Here is a 17727-nt window from a genome sequence, read left to right on the forward strand (position 1 = left end):
TTGCACTTCCTCGGCCCCTGGCTTTGCTGCACAGCGCCGGGCCGGCCAGTGGCTCGGTGCCGGGCCCATCAGCCATGGGGAGCCAGTCCCAGTGGCAGGAGGAGCCACCCTCCGACCGCCACGGGCTTCCTCTGGACCCGTTTCCGTTCCCCCAGCAGCTGGGAAGCAGGCCTGGGGTGTGAGTGTGACTCAGCTTCCGTCTCGGCACCAGCTTCAGCCCCCGCCGGCCCCCGAGAGCAACGGAGAACTGGGAACAATGGAGTATCCCCCCCTTTAGGGGAGTTGCGGGGGGCACTTTGGCACATCTGGCGCCTTGGAGCGCCACCTGGTGGCCCCCCCCAGTTCTCACTCCATGCGCTTAGGGGGCCGGGGCATGGATTTGTTATGGCAGTACTGTCTCTGGGCTCCTAGGCCCCAGCCCTGCCTGGCTCCTGCCCCCCGACTCTGCCCCCTGGCCCCTCTCGGAGCCTGTTCTGCACGGGCCCAGCGCCCGGTGAAAGGACCACGCGGGCAGCCGCCCGCCGACACGCTGCATAGCTCAACCCTTGGCAAAGACGACCCTGGGAGGGCCTCGGCTACCGGGACCTGGGGGCGCAGCCCCACCACTGGGCTGGGCTGGGGTGAGCCTGCCAACCCCGCGCCGGGAGAAGGGGCGCGGACAAGACTCACGTCCGGCCCTGTGGGGAGGAGAATTTGCTCCCTGCCTTCCGTTCTAACTAGCTCATCGCTTGCAAGCGCCACCCGGGAACGCCCCCGTCCACGGCCCCGATTTCCCCTCCCCGGGGGCGCCCCCAAATCGGCGCCTACTCGGCAGAGGGGCCACGAGGCTGTCGCGGGGGCTCTCCGCCTGGGGCTGCCGAGGCCTAAAAGGCCAAGGCGGGGAGCAGCCGGTGTCCTTCCCGGGGGGCTCGGCCGCCTGCGACACTGAAGGCGCGGCCAGGGACCTGCACAGCGGGGCCGGGCGGGGTGCCAGAGAAGGGATTTGTCTCTGCGTTGGGGCGGGAGGGCGGTCACACCTGAGAGGGGCCTGGCTCTCCTTTGGGAGAGCAGGCCAGATTTCAGACGGGCTCCCCCCAAAATAGAGGCGCCCCACTAGCTGAACAGGAACGGCTGGGGGCGGCGCCTCTCCGGCCCTGCTCTCGGAGGCGGTCAGACGCCCCACAAGCCTCACGGACCCCCTGCCTCCGATTCCTTCGCAGCCCCATGGAAATCTGTCCTCTCCCCCACGGCCTGCCTGACCCGTCTGGGAACGGGGGAGGGGGCTGCAGACCCAGCAGCGAGGAGGCAGGGGCCCTGGGGAGCATTTCCAGATTCCTGCCCCCCTTGTCGCAGGGTTTCGCTGCTGAGTTCAGGAGCAGGCTGCAGGAAGGCTCCGGAGTATCGTCCATCTCCCTCTTATTAGCCGCTCCCTGAGGCTCGCCTGCCCCGTGGGTGCCAAAGGGGCCCCCGAGATGCTGGGTTCGGTGGCCGGCTGCCCATCAGCGCAGCCACGGGCGGGACCAGCCTGCGCCCCTCCGGGAGAGCCCAGTCGGGGGGCCAGGCCGTGTCCTTACAGGAGGAGACAGGCTGCCCTGCGTCTTCGGGCGAGGAAAATACCCCTTCCGCGGGGCAAGGGGGGTGCAGGAGAGGGGGTCGACATCCTGAGCACGGCCCTGGCCCAGCCGGCACCCTGCCACGGGGAATTCCCGTCCCCGGGAGCCGTTAGGACGGCTGAACCCGACTTCCCCGGAGCAGCTGGGCCCGCTCAGCCGCACAGAGGAGCAAGGGGGTCCGAGGCCGCTGCGTGGCCAGGAGGGATAGGTCTGCAGCAATAAGGGGTGTGCCTGCGGGAGACCCCCCTCCGCCCGGCCGTCCCCATGGACAGTGACAATGGGGCAGGCAGGCTCTGAGCGGAGCCGGATAAGGCACACGCGGCTGCTGGCCCAGGAGGCACCTGGTGGCTTGTGTGTGGGGCCTGCTGTGGGCAAAGGGCCCGGGCGTGAAGCCGGTCAGCCCCGGTCCTCACAGCGCAGGCCCCACGCGGCCCGGCCCCACATGCCCTGGCCTACAGGACACAGACAGCAGGCCCCACGTGGCCCGGCCCCACAAGACACAGGCGCGAGGCAGGAGGGAAGGTTTATTGCCGTGGTGCGGCGGGGGGCTCAGGGGGAGATGGGGTACGAGGAGGCGAGGTACCGCTTGCCTGCTCCGTACTCCGAGTTGGCCCAGGAGTAAGTCTGGATCTGTGCCCGCTTCCCGCCGAGGCTGAGCGTGCACCTGCAAGGAGACGGACGTGAGGCCGCCTGCCCTCTGGGGAGGCCGCCCAGAGCCGCGTCGCCCCCTGAGCGCCCCCTACCCACCTACCCACTAGGCTGCACTCCCCTCCAAGAACCAGGGATACAATGCAGGAGTCCTGATTCCTAACCCCCCCCCCCAACACACACACTCTAACCACCGGGCTGCACTTTCCTCCCCAAGCTAGGGACAGAACACTAAAGTCTTGACTCCTAGTCCGCCGCCCCCCACTCTAATCACTAGGCTACACTCCCCGCTCAGAGACAGAATGCAGGACTCCTGACTCCTAGCCTCCACACACACACACACACACACACACACACACACACACACGCTCTCTAACCACTAGGCTGCATTCCCCTCCCAGAGCCAGGGATACAATGCACAAGACTTGACTCCTAGCCCCTGGCTCTAACCACTAGGATCCACTCCCCTCCCAGAGACAGAATCCAGGACTCCTGACTCCTAGCTCCTGCGCTCTAACCACCAGGCCCCACTCCCTTCCCAAAGATAGAATCCAGGACTCCTGACTCCTAGCCCCCCACCCACCCACTCTAACCACCAGGCCCCACTCCGCTCCCAGTGCCAGGGACAGAACCTAACTCCCAGCTCCCCCTGCGCTAATGATCAGTCTGCAACGCACATCTTTGCCACCAAAGCCTGCAAGGAAAGAGACAGCAGCTCCCTTTTCGAAGGGTTTTTTGCACAACAAAGTTTTTAACCGTGTATCAACTGTTGCCAAAAGTGGCCTGAAAGTCTGTGCCCCTGTTCTGGCACCTCTTTGGGACAACATCCAATGTCGCCTCTAATCTTTTCCACCCCATGTGCGGAATAAAATTGTTATGTGCACTGAGGCATGTGTGAATGTGCACCACCAAGAGAAACACAAACCCAGCGGTGGGCACTGTTAATCAGCTGGTTGGCACTGGAATCTCTCCTGAGCTCAGAGAGGACCCAGCGACCCTCCCCACGCCCATGAAAGGGCGAGGACAAACCCCTCTGTTCCAGGCCTCTCAACTAGATTTGACTGGGGCAGGTGATCAGAGCCCACAGGTAAGTGAAAACCATGGAGACCTGGAGAGGGGTTAGAAATTAGGGGGTGGGGCGGGAGCACGGGCTGTAATAGCAGGGGCAAAGGAGAGACAAGGCAGAGCTAGGGGCAAAACCAAATGGGTATCTTAGCTGTCTGTTCAGTAAGGCGAGGAGTGTGGGGAATAAGCAGGAAGAATTTGAAATGCTAATAAATAAACACAACTGTGACCCAGCTGGTATCTCTGAGACTTAGGATAATCCACATGACTGGAATAGTGGCATCGAAGGGTACAGCTTGCTCGGGAAGGACAGGCCAGGAAAAAGGGAGGAGGTGTTGCCGTTCATATCCAAATGTATCCACTAGGACAGAGGTGGAGATGGACGTAGGAGACAGACGTGTGGAGAGTCTCTAGGGGTATGTCTACCCTAGCCCCCTACTTCGAACTAGGGTGGCTAATGGAGGCATTCGAAGTTGCAAATGAAGCCTGGGATTTAAATATCCCGGGCTTCATTTGCATCTTGCCGGGCGCCGCCATTTTTAAATCCCCGTTAGTGCGGACTCCGTGCCCGCGGCTACCCGCGGCACAGAGTAGGTAGTTCGAATTAGGCTCCCTGTGTACCGGTAGTTCGAATTAGAGAGCCTAATTCGAACTACCTAGTCCGTGCTGCGTGTAACCGCGGGCACGGAGTCCGCACTAAGTTTAGTTCGAACTAGGGTGGCAGTGTAGACATACCCTGGGTTAGGTTAAAAGGGGTAAAAACCAAGGGTGATGTCCTGGGAATGGTCTCAGAGGGTACGTCTGGACTATAGGCTTTTGTCGTCGACAAAGCTTCCGTCGACAAAGAGCATCTAGACGACAGCCAGTTCTGTCAACAACGCAAGCCGCGTTGTCGACATGAGAGTGTCGAGGCAAAGGACAGTGTAGATGCAATAACGGCGTCGGTGGACAGAACTCCGTCGACAAAAGGCGTTATTCCTCGTAGAATGAGGTTTACCGCCGTCGACAAAGCTGCCGCGTTCTGTTGATAGAACTCGGCGGTAGTGTAGACGCAGGGATAGTTTTGTCGAAAAAAAAAGTCTAGACACGCCCTTACAGACCACCTGCCCAGGAAGAAGAGGTGGAGGAGGCTTTTTATAAACAACTAACAAAAAATCACCCACAGCACAGGAATTGGTGGTGAGGGAAGATGCTTCAACTAGCCAGAGTCTGTTGGGAAAACAACACAGCAGGGCACAGATTAGCCAACACGTTCTCGGACTGCATTGGACACAATTGTTGATGTCCGAAGGTGGAGGCTACGGAGGGTGGGGTGGCTGTTCTACATTTGATTTTAACAACCAGGGGGGAGTTGGTTCCAAATGTGAAAGGGGAAGGCAGTTTGGGCGAAAGGGATCGTGAAAGGACAGTTCGTGATTCTAAACAGTGGTACCAAGGAGAGCAGCGGAATAAAGACAATGGATTTCAAGCAGGCTGACTTTAGTAAACTCAGAAGGCTGGTAAGCGAGGTCCCACAGGAAGCAAGACTAAGACCCGTACTGTTCAATATCTTCATCAATGATGTAGATATTGGGATAGAGAGTACGCTTATTAAGTTTGCAGATGACACCAAACTGGGTGGGGTTGCGACTTCTTTGGAGGATAGGGACATAATTCAAAATGACCTTAGCAAGTTAGAGAAATGGTCAGAGGTAAACAGGATGAGGTTTAATAAAGAGAAATGCAAAGTGCTCCACTTAGGAAGGAACAATCAGTTCCATACATACAAGATGGGAAGCGACTGTCTAGGAAGGAGCATGGCGGAAAGGGATCTAGGGGTCATAGTGGACCACAAGTTGAATATGAGTCAACAGTGTGACGCTGCTGCAAAAAAAGCAAATATGATTCTAGGTTGTATCAACAGGTGTGTTGGAAGCAAAACTCGTGAAGTCATTCTGCCGCTCTACTCTGCACTAGTTAGGCCTCAGCTGGAGTACTGTGTCCAGTTCTGGGCGCCACATTTCAAGAAAGATGTGGAGAAATTGGAAAGGGTACAGAGAAGAGCGACAAGAATGATTAAAGGTTTAGAGAACATGACCTATGAAGCCAGGCTTCACGAACTGGGCTTGTTTAGTTTGGATAAAAGAAGATTAAGGGGGGACATGATAGCGGTTTTCAAATATCTAAAAGGGTGTCACAAGGAGGAAGGAGAAAATTTGTTCCTCTTGTTTTCTGAAGACAGGACAAGGAGTAATGGGCTTAAAGTGCAGCAGGGGAGGTTTAGATTGGACATTAGGAAAAAATTCCTAACTGTCAGGGTGGTCAAATATTGGAATAAATTGCCAAGGGAGGTGGTGGAATCTCCCTCTCTGGAGATATTTAAGAACAGGTTGGATAGACATCTGTCAGGGATGGTGTAGACAGAGCTTGGTCCTGCCTTGAGGGCGGGGGGCTGGACTCGATGACCTCTCGAGGTCCCTTCCAGTCCTCTGATTCTATGATTCTAAGAGGAAGAACAACTGAAGACTGCTGGCAGTTTTTCAAAGGGACATTATCAAGGGAGTGAGAGCTCCCCATGCCGCTGTGCAGGGAAGACAGGCAGCCTGGCAAGAGACCATCCTGGCTTAACCCGAGATCTTGAATCATCTAACTGCAAAAGCAGTCCTGGAAAAAGTGGAAACTAGGTCAAATGACAAAGGACGAATATAAACAAGTAACTCACGCAGGCAGGGACAAAATTAGAAAGGCAAAGGCACAAAACGAGCTCAATCGATCTAGAGACATGAAAAGTAACAAGAAAACATTCTACAAATATACTAGAAGCAAGAGGAAGACCAAGGACAGGGCAGGCTTGTTACTCAGTGAAGAGGGAAAAACAATAACGGAAAACGGCAGAGATGCTTAACGACGTCTTTGTTTCGGTTTTCACTCAGAAGGTCAGTGGAGACTGGATGCCTAGCACAGTGAATGCTGAAGAAAAGAGCTAAAATAAGGAAAGAACAAGATAAAAATGACTTAGAAAAGTTAGATGCCTTCAGGTCACCAGGGCCTAATGAAATGCATCCTAACACACTCAGGCTATGTCTACACTGCGGGGGGGTTTCGGGGTGCCAGAGGTATCCCGGAAAAACGTCACTGCGTCCAGGGAACGCGTTTGCTCTTCTGCCTTTTTTTCGCGGAAGAGCACACACACTCTTTCGGGGAGCCCTGTATACCTTGTTCTATGAGGAATAAAGGCTCCTTCGAAAGGAGGTTTCCTGCCGTTTGGCCCTGTCTAGACGGGGCCAAATGGCAGAAAAGCCTCTTCTGGAAAAGCAATCGGGAAAAGCTACACAAATTGTGGCGCGCAATTTGCGTAGCTTTTTCCGAAAAAAAAAACCTATAGGCTACGTCTAGACTGGCATGATTTTCCGGAAATGCTTTTAACGGAAAAGTTTTCCGTTAAAAGCATTTTCGGAAAAGAGCGTCTAGATTGGCACGGATGCTTTTCCGCAAAAAAACCCCGATTGCCATTTTCGTGATCGGGGCTGTTTTGTGGAAAACAAATCTGAGCTGTCTCCACTGGCTCTTTTGCGCAAAAGTTTTGCGCAAAAGGACTTTTGCCTTAATGGGAGCAGCATAGTATTTCTGCAAGAAGCACGGATTTCTTACAGTAGGAAGTCAGTGCTTTTGCGGAAATTCAAGCGGCCAGTGTAGAGCTGGCAAGTTTTTCCGGAAAAGCGGTTGATTTTCCGGAAAAACTGGCCAGTCTAGACACAGCCATAGTGTAGTAGACCTCGCCTCAAGGAGCTGACTGAGGGGGTATCTGAGCCATTACCTATCATCTCAGAAAAGTCATGGAAGTCGGGAGAGATTCCAGAAAAGGGCAAATCTCGTGTTCATCTATAACAAATGGAAATAAGGACAACTCATGAAACTACAGACGGGTCAGCTTAACTTCTGTGCCAGAAAAGATAATGGAGCAAATAATTAAGGAAGCCATTTGCAAACATCCGGAAGATAATAAGGAGATAAGCAACAGTCAGCATGGAACAAATCATGTCAAACCAACCTGCTAGCTTTCTTTGATAGGATAACAAGCCTTGTAGATAAGAGGGAAGTGGCAGACATGGTATATGTAGACTTTAGTGAAGCATTTGATATGGACTCGTATGACCTTATCAATAAACTAGGGAAATAACAACCTAGATGAGGCTATTGTAAGGTGGGTGCATAACTTGCTGGATAATCACATCTCCGTCAATGCAGCCATGTAGATTAGGCTGATCGGCAGAGGGAAATGAAGCCGCGATTTAAATAATCGTGGCTTCATTTAAATTTAAATGGCTGCCACGCTCTGCTGACCAGTTGATGATCAGCTGTTTGTCGGCAGATCGGGGCAGTCTGGATGCGCTGCGGTCGACAAGGAAGCCTTTGTCGACCGGCGCAGGTATGCCTCGTGAAACTGCCCTGTCCAAACTGCCCTGTCCAAACTGCCCTGATCTGCCCACAAACAGCTGATCATCAGATGGTCGGCAGAGCGCGCCAGCCATTTAAATTTAAATGAAGCTGCGATTATTTAAATCGCGGCTTCATTTCCCTCTGCCGATCAGCCGAATCTACATGGCTCCATCAACGGAGCCATTTAGTTTAGACACACCCTCGGAGAGCAGTTATCAATGGTTCGAGTCATGCTGGACAAGTGGGGTTCCACAGGGGTCAGTTTTGGGACTCTTTCTGTTCAATAGCTTCATCCGCGATTTAGATATTGGCATATAGAGCACGGTTATGAAGTCTGAGGATGGTACCACGCCAGGAGGGACTGCAAGTACTTTGGAAGATTAGGATGATTCCGACAAAGTGGAGAAATGGTTGGAGAACAATAGGATGGAGTTTAATAAGGACAAATGCAAAGTGCTCCACTTAGGAAGGAACAGTCCGTGTCACAAAACGGGAAGTGACTGTCTAGGAAGGAGTACTGCCGAAAGGCTCTAGGGGTCACAGTGGACCACAAGCTGACTATGAGTCAACAGTGTGACGCTGTTGTGAAAAAAGCCACCATGATTCTGGGCTGCCTTCGCAGGAGCGTGGTGAGGAAAACACGAGAAGTCATTCTTCCGCTCTACTCTGCGCTGAGTAGGCCTTAGCTGGAGTATTGTGTCCTGTTTTGGGTAACACATTTCAGGAATGATGTGGTGAAACTGGAGAAGGTCCAGAGAAGAGCAACACAAATTATTAAAGGCCTAGAAAACGTGAGGGAAGACTGAAAGAACTGGGTTTGTTTAGTCTGGAAAAGAGAAGATGGAGAGGGGACATGATAGTAGCTTTCAACTACCTAAAAAGTGTTACAAGGAGGAGGGAGAAAAATTGTTCTCCTTGGCTTCTGAGGGCCGGACAAGCAGTGGGCTTAAACTTCAGCAAAGGAGGTTTAAGTTGGACATTAGGAAACTCAGGGTGGTTAAACACTGGAATAAATTGCCCAGGGAGGTTGTGGAATCTCTGTCACTGGAGATCTGTAAGAGCAGGTTGGACAGACACCTGGCAGGGATGGTCTACACGGTGCTTGGCCATACACGGTGCTTGGCCATACTGTGGGAGCAGGGGACTGGACTTGCTGACCTTTCTATGACTCTGATTCCCCACCCTTGCCCCACCTTTTCCCCCAACCAAGTCAGCCCAGGGAGCAGTGGGGCTGGTGCCAGGAGAATGGGTCCGCCCCCTCCCGCACTCCCTGACAGCTCTCCGGTCCCCCCCACACATAGCCCCCGCCTGAGCAGCTGTGACATCCCCGCAGGGGTCTGGCCGGCCCACCCGGCACTGGTCTCGGATACTCACAGCTTGTCGGGCCGGGTTCTGTAGCACAGTGTGTACACGGCCATTTCAAACTCAGGGCTGGAGCCGACGAAGAAGGAGCCGACGCTCTTCAGATAACCCGTCCAGAGGTACTGGAAGGCCATGATGTCCGGGTAGCTGGTCCACTGGAAGCAGACAAGGGCTTGGCACTGGGATGCTAGAGGCAGGTGTTCTCTGGGCTGTCCACTGGAAACTATCCCCAGAGGCGCCCGGGATAAAAGAAGGTGCCAGTTCACAACCCACTAGCCCGGGATGATGGGCAGCCGCCTGCCAGTGCACAGCTGGCCTGCGATGGCTCAGGGCTCTGTCCTCCCTGTTTGTGCTGGGCCGGCAACAGGGCTCAGCAACAGGCCCCGGAGCGGAGCTGGACTCGCATGTCAAACGAGCCTCGAACCTGGATCCCTCTGGGGCCAGGAAGCAGCAGGTCTAGATCCTCCCTCAGATCTAGGAGCTGGGCTGAGCCAGGCAGAGAGCCACCGGTCCCTGGACTGGGTGGCTAGGAGCTGGGCTGGGCTAGGAGCCAACTGTCCCTGGACTGGGTGGCTAGGAGCTGGGCTGGGCTGGGCCCCAGCTGTCCCTGGACCAGGTGGGCAGGTGCCACGCCACGCCGGGCCCCGTGGGAGCCTCCCCCGCACTCACAGGCCCGTCGTAGCTGTAGCTGAGGTAGTTGATCTGCCCGTTCTTCTCCAGCTCGTAGTAATGGACCCAGTTGTGAAAGCCGGAGATTTTCCCGCCCTTGATTTCCCCTGCAGGCGAGAGGGAGCCGAGCGGGAGTCGCGGCCTGTTCCTGGCTCCTTTCCCCGCCTGCCCCCGGAGCAGGCAGCACCAGGGACCGTTTTCCACGCGCCCTTCCCAATGGGTCTAGGAACGGCTTCTCCCCTCCCCCGAGCGCCCCCCGGCGAGTCTGCGCACGCGGCGAGAAGTCCTGGGATCCGAGTCGTTCTCTGGTGCAACGGCCGGACAAGGCCTCGTGCGCAGGGGCCTGGAGCACCTGTTGTCTCAGCGCCTCGGGCAGGGAGAACTGCAACCCTCTGCAGCAGCTGGGAATAAGCAAGTGCTCTGGGCGGAGAAACGCTCGCCCGGGGAAACGCTAAAACCGGAGCCGTGCATCTTACGGCCAGGAGGGTCCACCCGCTTATCCAGAATGCCTGGGACTCAGGGGGCGGAGGGGAGGGCGTCTCCCCAGCCGTGTCCCCTGGAATCCGTGCACATGGGCGGCTGCCCAGGAGAGAGTCAAAGGCCACCACGCTGATCAGCAGAGTGCCCCCGGTGGGTGCATGCCCACCCGCACCTTAGTGCACAGAACAAAATTTATTCCACGCCTGGGTTTAAAAAAAAACCAAAACTATTGCTCCCCGGGAAATCCCATGCCAGGCCTGCCTCCCCCACATATCAGACCGGCACAACTAGCCCAGTCCATTTCAGCTTTCACGTCCAGCTGGTCCCTTGGCCAATTCATGACTGAGCCCCACCGCCGCCTCGCACTGGCGTGACTGACAACAATGACGTCCCCAGGACTGTTCCTAGCAGCCTCTGCAACTGGCCTGGTGGGCAAGCTGGGGCCAGTTGCCGGCTTTGCCTGTGCCTCAGTTTCCCCACTTGGCGCTTGGGGGCTCCCCAGGGCTGTGCAAGAGCTAGAGCGTCTCTTCTTATGAACCACGGGGTCTGCTTTTCTCACAGGCTGACTCAGCCACTCCTCAGAAGGAGCCACTGGCTCAGGATCCTGAACGTTAGGGGCCAGGCCTTGCGTCCCCATGTCTGACCTTCCTGGCTCTCGTGGTTGGAGGGGGGGCTCCTCCCCCAGAAGGGGCTCTGCAAATGGGTCTGTCGGAGCCTTGGTTTATTCAACTTCCCAAGAGCCCCCGGAGCCGTGGCTCTGTGCTGTGCCCTCTCCAGAGGCCCCCCGCCCGCCCGCGAGCCGCGCTGTACCGTGGAAGACGTGTTCGAAGCCGGAGGAGTCCATGGCCGCCCCCTTCGAGCGGGAGTAGAGCCCGAACCACATCTCCTTCAGGTCCGCCTTGAAGTCGTTGTGCGACAAATAGATGCCTGGCCCAGGGCGACAGGGGACGTCAGGGCCGGACTCCCGCAGGGCCTCAGGTGTAAGGGGCGGGGCTTGGCTCCAAGGGCGGGGCCTCAGGTGTAAGGGGCGGGGCTTGGCTCCAAGGGCGGGGCCTCGGGTGGAAGGGGCGGGGCTTGGCTCCAAGGGCGGGGCCTCAGGTGGAAGGGGCAGGGTCTGGCTCCAAGGGCGGGGCCTCAGGTGGAAGGGGCGGGGCTTGGCTCCAAGGGCGGGGCCTCAGGTGGAAGGGGCGGGGTTTGGCTCCAAGGGCGGGGCCTCAGGTGGAATGGGTGGGGCTTGGCTCCAAAGGCGGGACCTCAGGTGGAAGGGGTGGAGGTTGACTCCAAGGGCGGGGCCTCAGGTGGAAGGGGCGGGGCTGGAGCTTGCCTTTCCCAACTGGGCCTTCACCCCCCGCCCGTGTTAGCAGACAGCCCATGTCACCCCCCCGGCTGTGCCCCTCCTGCCCGGCCGGCGCTTCACCTTTAGACAGGAAGAACTGGCTCAGCTTCTGCATCACCTGGGTCTTGAAGATTTCATCCAGGAAAGCGTCCACTTCCTGCTCCTCGGAGGCAGTCACCTGCTCCGCCGTGCCCGTCATGCGCTCGTAGTTATCCAGCAGGGCCACGAGCCGGGCGAAGGTGGGCTTGGAGAAGAGGGCCTCCTCATCCACGTAGCTGAAGAGCCTGGCGGGAGAGCGGAGAGCGGGGTTGTTCACAGACCCAGCTGGAGAATCGGGGCTGGCAGCCCTTTCTGTCTGTGTCTCGGCCCCATCGCTGTAGTACCAGAGCGCCACACCCCGCGAGCTGCGGCAGAGAGACTAGGTGACTTGCCCCAGGGCACACCAAGAAGGCAGTGGCAGAGCCAGGACTACGACGCCAGTCACCCAAGGCCTTGCCTTGTGTCCTAACCACTGGGCCATCCTTCCTCTCTAACGGGTGACTAACTAGTCTCGCTCCAATTGTTACAAATGGGCTCTGTGGATGGAGACCCCCTGCCAGAGAGGCAGAGCAAGGCCTAGGGTTCCTTCACCCCCACGTATCACCCTCCCCCCCGACAAAGCCCCATTTGCTGGGCCTGCGCCACTCCTCTGTCTGCCCGGCAGGAATTTCTACATGGCGGCAGAAGGTTCTGCCCAGGCAAGGATCTAGGGTAACACCCCCCCAGCGTCTGTGCATCTCCGGCCCACCCCAGCCCACCCCCTCACTTCTGGCTGGCGTAGTCTTGGCCTGCTCCGCTCTGCTCGGAGGAGATCTTGTGCTGCAGGTTGAGGACGATCTCCCGGCTGGTGGCCTTGTTCACGTCGGCAGAGTACAGCGCCTCCGAGACGCTCTTGATCTCCCCATCGGAGACAGCGTAGACGGGGGAGACCTCCCGCAGCTCCCCCTCCCCTGCAACGGCAAACGGAGACGGGCCAGAGGTCACTCCCCGGGGGACAGCTGGACGGTGACGGGCTAGGAACAGGGAGAGCCCCGGCCTCGCTTATTCAGCCAGAGCGGGCGCTGGCGCGTTGGACGGCTGCTTTATTCAGTCCATCCTGCTAATGTGCCAGCTGGTCCAGGGGTAGGCGGCTGCCAGCCCAGCCCTGCCTGGCTCAGCCTGACTCCTAGACCCGAGGGAGGATCTAGACCTGCTGCTTCCTGGCCCCAGAGTAGTCACTAACCCATCACTGAAGCCGTGGAATAGGTACCCCCCCCATGCAGGCCAGAATCAGCTTCCCCCTTCGTTCCTAATACTCAGCTGTCTCCACACCCTCTGAGCAGGGCCGGCGCATGTGCTGCGCTGGCCATCGGGACGGAGCTCCGGCTGCCCTCGGCTTCAGACTCCTGGTTTCCTGTCCCACCTGCCCAGCGCCGCTCTGTCTCCAAGCCGCCTTCTCCCCTGGCGGCTGTCTCATGCAACCTGCTGATGCTGCAGCGTGTCTGCACGTTCCCCGGGTTTTCCGTTCCGGAGGCAGACGGAGCCTGTCGAATTGCTCCCACCTCTCTGAAGAGGGGGGTCTTTATCTTTCCCTCTCCCAGCAGCTCAGAGGGATCAATCCACAGAGGCCTGCTTTACGCACTGGACTGGGAACTAGGACTCTTGGGTTCTGTCCCCAGCTCCGCCAGGGCTGGCCCTACCATGAGGCGCACTGAGGCAGCCGCCTCCGGTACCCGACTGTGGGGGGCGTCACTAGGACCCAGAGTGTAGAACATTGCGTCTGCTGCTGGTGCCTGTGTATTCTCGATGCACAGAGATGGGGGATGCTGTGCAGGAGGAAGGAGGGCACCAGAGACCTTCCAAAGTTTTGGCCCAAGGGAGGGGGCATGGGGGCGTCATTTGAGCTCCCCGCCTCAGGTGCCAAAATGTTGTGGGCCGGCCCTGCGCTCCGCCACTGACTCAGTAGGCCAGCGGGTTTCAAACGATGGGGGCACGACCAGGCATGGGGCCATGGGAGGGCAGGCCCTGGGTCGTGTGGCTGCAGGGGGATCAGGTGAGCAGCGGGAGGGGGGGGGCTAAGGCAGCTCCCTGCCTGTCCTGGCACCGCAGACTGCGCTGCACCCCAGAAGCAGCCGACAACAGGACCGGCTCCTGGGGGAGAGGGCTCCGCGCACTGCTCCTGCCTCAAGCACTAGCTCCATGCTCCCATCGGCTGGATACTTGCTGCCGGCTGCTTCCAGGACGCAGCGCGGTCTGCGGGGCCAGGAGGGGCAAGAAGATGCCTTAGCCCCCTCGCTGCACTGCAGATCGAGCGCCGCTTGAGCTAAGCCCCTCCTGCCCCCCCAAAGACGGAGCCCCCTCCTACCCCCCAAAGGCGGAGCCCCCTCCTGCACCCCAACAATCCATCCTCAGCCCCACCCCGCAGCCCACACGCCAGTCACATTATGTCTGGAAATCAACGATTTCCTTCAACTGGGTCACGAGAAAAAAAAGTTTGCAAACTGCTGGGCTCGAAGCTCTTGAGCACAGCGTGTGTCTACGGGCCTCATTTTTCTCCTGTAGCAAATGGCGAGGTGGCTACTGACCCAGGCTCCAGGCCCCTGGCGCCAGGCAAGAGAAACACCGTTCCTGTGATATAACTAGGGAGCCGCGGCTGTTGCTTCTCTCTCTTCCGTGCCCCGATGCCATCAGGGAGGTGTGTGCGCAAACTGGCTCTCCCTCTTGGAGGCAGCCAGAGTGGACTGCCCCACATCATCCGCCCCACGCACCGCAAGGCTCAACAGCCTGGAGAGCAAATCGTGCTGAAATCCCACCCGCGGCTGAGCAGCCAAGAGCGTGACCCATGGATTTTTAATGAGCCCTAAACACATGTGTCTCCGGGAGCTCAGCGGAGAATCGACTCCCGTCTGTCGCTGCGGTGGCCAGGCCTCGAAAGTTAGAACTACAAATCGGACCTGAATGATTCATGAAGGCTCTTTAGATCCCGGCTTTAAGTGTTGCTCTCTGCGCGTACGCAAGGAGAACGGAGACGCGCGAGGTCCGCATGTGCCGGGCGCTCTATGGCAAAGCTCACAAAGCAGCAAAGCGCCACACCCAACGGGAGACCATGTGGGTGAAATCCGGAGCCTCTTGAGATCAGCGGGAAACCTCCTGTCTTGCCACTGAGCCGAGGACATCCGACGCGTTTGTTCGTAAGTGGCGGGACTTGATGCCACGCGCCTGATGAAGCTGCGCAGGGTTATGTGCACAAAGTAACCTGCGGGCGGGGGTGGGGAGCAGCGATCGTCGGTGGTGAACATGCAGGTTCATTCCAGGCTAGTAACACGTGGAGCAATGAGGGCTAACCAGATACTCACGCTAGGGTTGCCAAAAACTTTCACAAAAAATCCCAAACACGGGAAAAAAAAATTGGTTGAACAAAAAAAAAAAAAAGTCACTACGCCTTTAAATTCCCGCGCTCCCCCACTCCCTCCACCAGACGCGGCAGGGGAAAAAACATTTCACGTGTCTGGTTTTTTCTGGGTTTTTTTACCAGACAGAAAACGCAATTACTGGACTGTCCGGGCGAAAACCAGACACCTGGCAACCCTAACTCATGCAGCAAAACAGAATGCGCCACCGGCGAACTGCCCCAACTGCGGGAAAGCGGCCAGTGTCGATTTTGAGGCCACGTTTTGAACTAGACGGTGACGGGGTGTCCCAAGGGTTAAATCCAGCCCTGGAAGAAGACAGGGGCTGTGGAGCAGCCGCAGCAGACAGCACTTAATTAGGGCCCAGCCGGAGCGGTATGAAAAGGGGCTCTCGGAGGGGAGAGCACCCTCTTGCTCCAGCGATGGAGCAGGAAGGACCTGGCAGCAGGTAGACAGAGCAGGGCCGGGGAAAGGCAGGCAGTGCTGGGGAGCTCTGGCCAGGCAAACTCCCAGGCTGAGGCCCTTCTCACAAGGCCTGAGGTACTAGGGCTGCAGGGAGGCAGCCAGGGCAGCAGACGGTCCACACCCCTTACCAACGAGGAGCGGCCATTTCATACGGCCGTTTGCCCCTAGATGGCGCCTGGCCGTGGGTCACTGAGACAAGGGTACAGGGGCTGGGGGTCCCTGGGAGGGGAGGACCCCAGAGCGCTGGGGGCCCTGCCGCAGAGGAAGGGGCAGGAAGGCACATGGGGCTTGGACCAGCCGAATACTGGTAACCGAGGGCGAGATACCAGCCAGCAGGAGGCACTCTGAGGCCGAAGAGGCACCTGTTCCCAAGGAGACCAGCCTGGCTTGCCTGGATCTGGCCCTCAAGGTTCAGGGCTCCCCCTCTACCTCCAGCCTCCCTGCTGCCCCACATAAAATCCACTAGCCTAGGCCCCCCAAGTCTCTGCTTTGCCTGGGAAATGTGGGAAGCGTCTTTCTGGTTATCAGTCGGGGGCCACGTGGGTGAGATTTTTTTTTGCCTCTCGCTTGTGTGTGGCCCCCGACTGGTTTTAATGTGGGTCCACGGCCCCCAATCCAAAATAGGTTCCCTGCCCTGGCACAGGCCTTGCTCTGCACTTCTACACAGGTCTGAATGTTGCTTTGGCAAAAGAAGAGCTTTGGGCATCCGTATTCACTCAAAAATGGCTAATCCGAACCCGTCATTTTTGCCAGGCTACTGGACGGCAGAGAATTCTCCCCCGGAGTCGCTTTTTCATTATTGTCACAAAAATCCAAATGGGACACACGTTTTGATAAAAAAAATCGTTTTAAAAACTGCTCTTACCCGGGAAGGAGAGCGGGGTCCCAGACGTGAAGCAGGGCAGGACACAAACCAGCATGAGAATGCCCTTCATCTTGGATGTGCTGCAACTTACCTGACACCTGAGCTAGCCTCCGGCTTATATCAGTTTGCTGTATCACTTAGATAACGCCAGAGAAATATTAAACCGCTCGAAGTCTGGAGCCGGAGCTGAAAGCCCAGGGATAATGAACACATGCTAAGTTTGTGAGCAGCGCTAGATAAAGTCAGGCGCAGCTGTTGCCCAGCGAGATAAGCCAGGGATAGCTGGGAGGGGGCGGAGAATATGCAAGAGAAAAGAACTGAGATAGTGAAAGACCGTCAAGAGTCCAAGGCATAAGAACAGCTGCTGGAGTTCTCAGGAGCTGGGAAGTCCCCACTAGGGGTCCATTTCCCCGCTGATTCTAAGGAGCAGTGTGGGGTACGCAGAGCCATCAGTGTGGCCCTGGGGCTCTAGACACTAGGGATGGAAAATTTCGATTATTTGGCTAATCGAAGAGTCGATGCTATTTGCATCGACTATTCGATTCGTTGATAGGATGCCTCTGTCTTTGAAATTTAGCAACAGCCTCCCACTGGCCCAGAGTTCCCCGCAGCATTTCAAAGTGGTAGTACCCGGGCTCCACGTGGCGCTGCCGCTTTGAAATGCCATGTTCAGTCTGGGCCAGCTGGGGACTCCCAGCTGGCCCTGGGCTGCAGGTGGCATTTCAAAGTGGCAGCGCCACGTGGAACCCAGGGTCTGGCCCCAGGCTCCGCGTGGCGCTGCCACTTTGACGCACCTCCTCTTCTCCCCCCGCCCCATTGCTGCCTCTTTCTGATAGAGGCAGCAAGCCCCTCTGTCGACTCGTGGTTCACATCCCTACTAGACACCCTCGGCGACACCAGGAAGGTTGAAGCCCAAAGAACAAGCGACGGAATGCCGTACTCCTCCAGCAGAAAAGCGCATCGAGGAAGGCTTTTTATGCACGCGGGTGAGCCATACCGTGGCGAAGTAGGTAAACTCTGTATGAGGAGTTATGGACACTCACTGATATTATGCTTTAAAGCATCGGTGGGCAGCCTGCCACCTGCGGCCCATCGGGGTTGTGCACGTGGCCTGCGAGGGCCGTTTGTTTCCCGTTGGCTGCCAGATTCCACTGATTTCCACCTACAGAGTTTTTTCGGGAGGGATCGCTCAGTGGTTTGAGCATTGGCCTGCTAAACCCAAGGTTGTGAGTTCAATCCTTGAGGGGGCCATTTAGGGTAGGGGGCGGGTGACCTTTCAAGATCCCTTCCAGCTCTATGAGATAGGTATATCTCCAACTTGTTTCCTGCTGGTGTTACTAAAGTGACGTGCATAAAGCCAGGGCCCGTGAAGCGAGGTACGTGCTGACCGCACACTCG

The 17727-nt window shown here is 57.3% G+C and overlaps 1 protein-coding gene across 1 annotated transcript; it reads right to left on the minus strand.

Annotated features, from left to right (window-relative positions):
- Positions 1–2102: 2102 nt before the first annotated feature.
- Positions 2103–16539, minus strand: LOC106731321 (uridylate-specific endoribonuclease D-like). Its single transcript, XM_075901733.2, has 7 exons — positions 16330–16539; positions 12377–12560; positions 11653–11855; positions 11046–11162; positions 9756–9862; positions 9099–9241; positions 2103–2256 (listed from the first exon to the last, which is right to left on the minus strand). Exons 1-7 carry the CDS (start codon positions 16397–16399, stop codon positions 2142–2144), a joined length of 939 nt encoding a protein of 312 aa, XP_075757848.2. The 5' UTR covers positions 16400–16539; the 3' UTR covers positions 2103–2141.
- Positions 16540–17727: the final 1188 nt, after the last annotated feature.

This window comes from Pelodiscus sinensis, chromosome 31, assembly GCF_052426305.1.
Source record: "Pelodiscus sinensis isolate ZL-2025 chromosome 31, ASM5242630v1, whole genome shotgun sequence".
In the NCBI taxonomy this organism is placed as follows: domain Eukaryota; kingdom Metazoa; phylum Chordata; order Testudines; family Trionychidae; genus Pelodiscus; species Pelodiscus sinensis.

Bases quoted from the DNA above. Each gene is read 5' to 3' on its own strand.
- LOC106731321 (XM_075901733.2), bottom strand. From the start codon at position 16,399: ATGAAGGGCATTCTCATGCTGGTTTGTGTCCTGCCCTGCTTCACGTCT. The intron at 12,561-16,329 runs GTAAGAGCAGTT...TTGCCGTTGCAG, and splicing joins GACCCCGCTCTCCTTCCCGG to GGGAGGGGGAGCTGCGGGAG. The intron at 9,863-11,045 runs GTACAGCGCGGC...TCTCGCCTGCAG, and splicing joins CTTCGAACACGTCTTCCACG to GGGAAATCAAGGGCGGGAAA.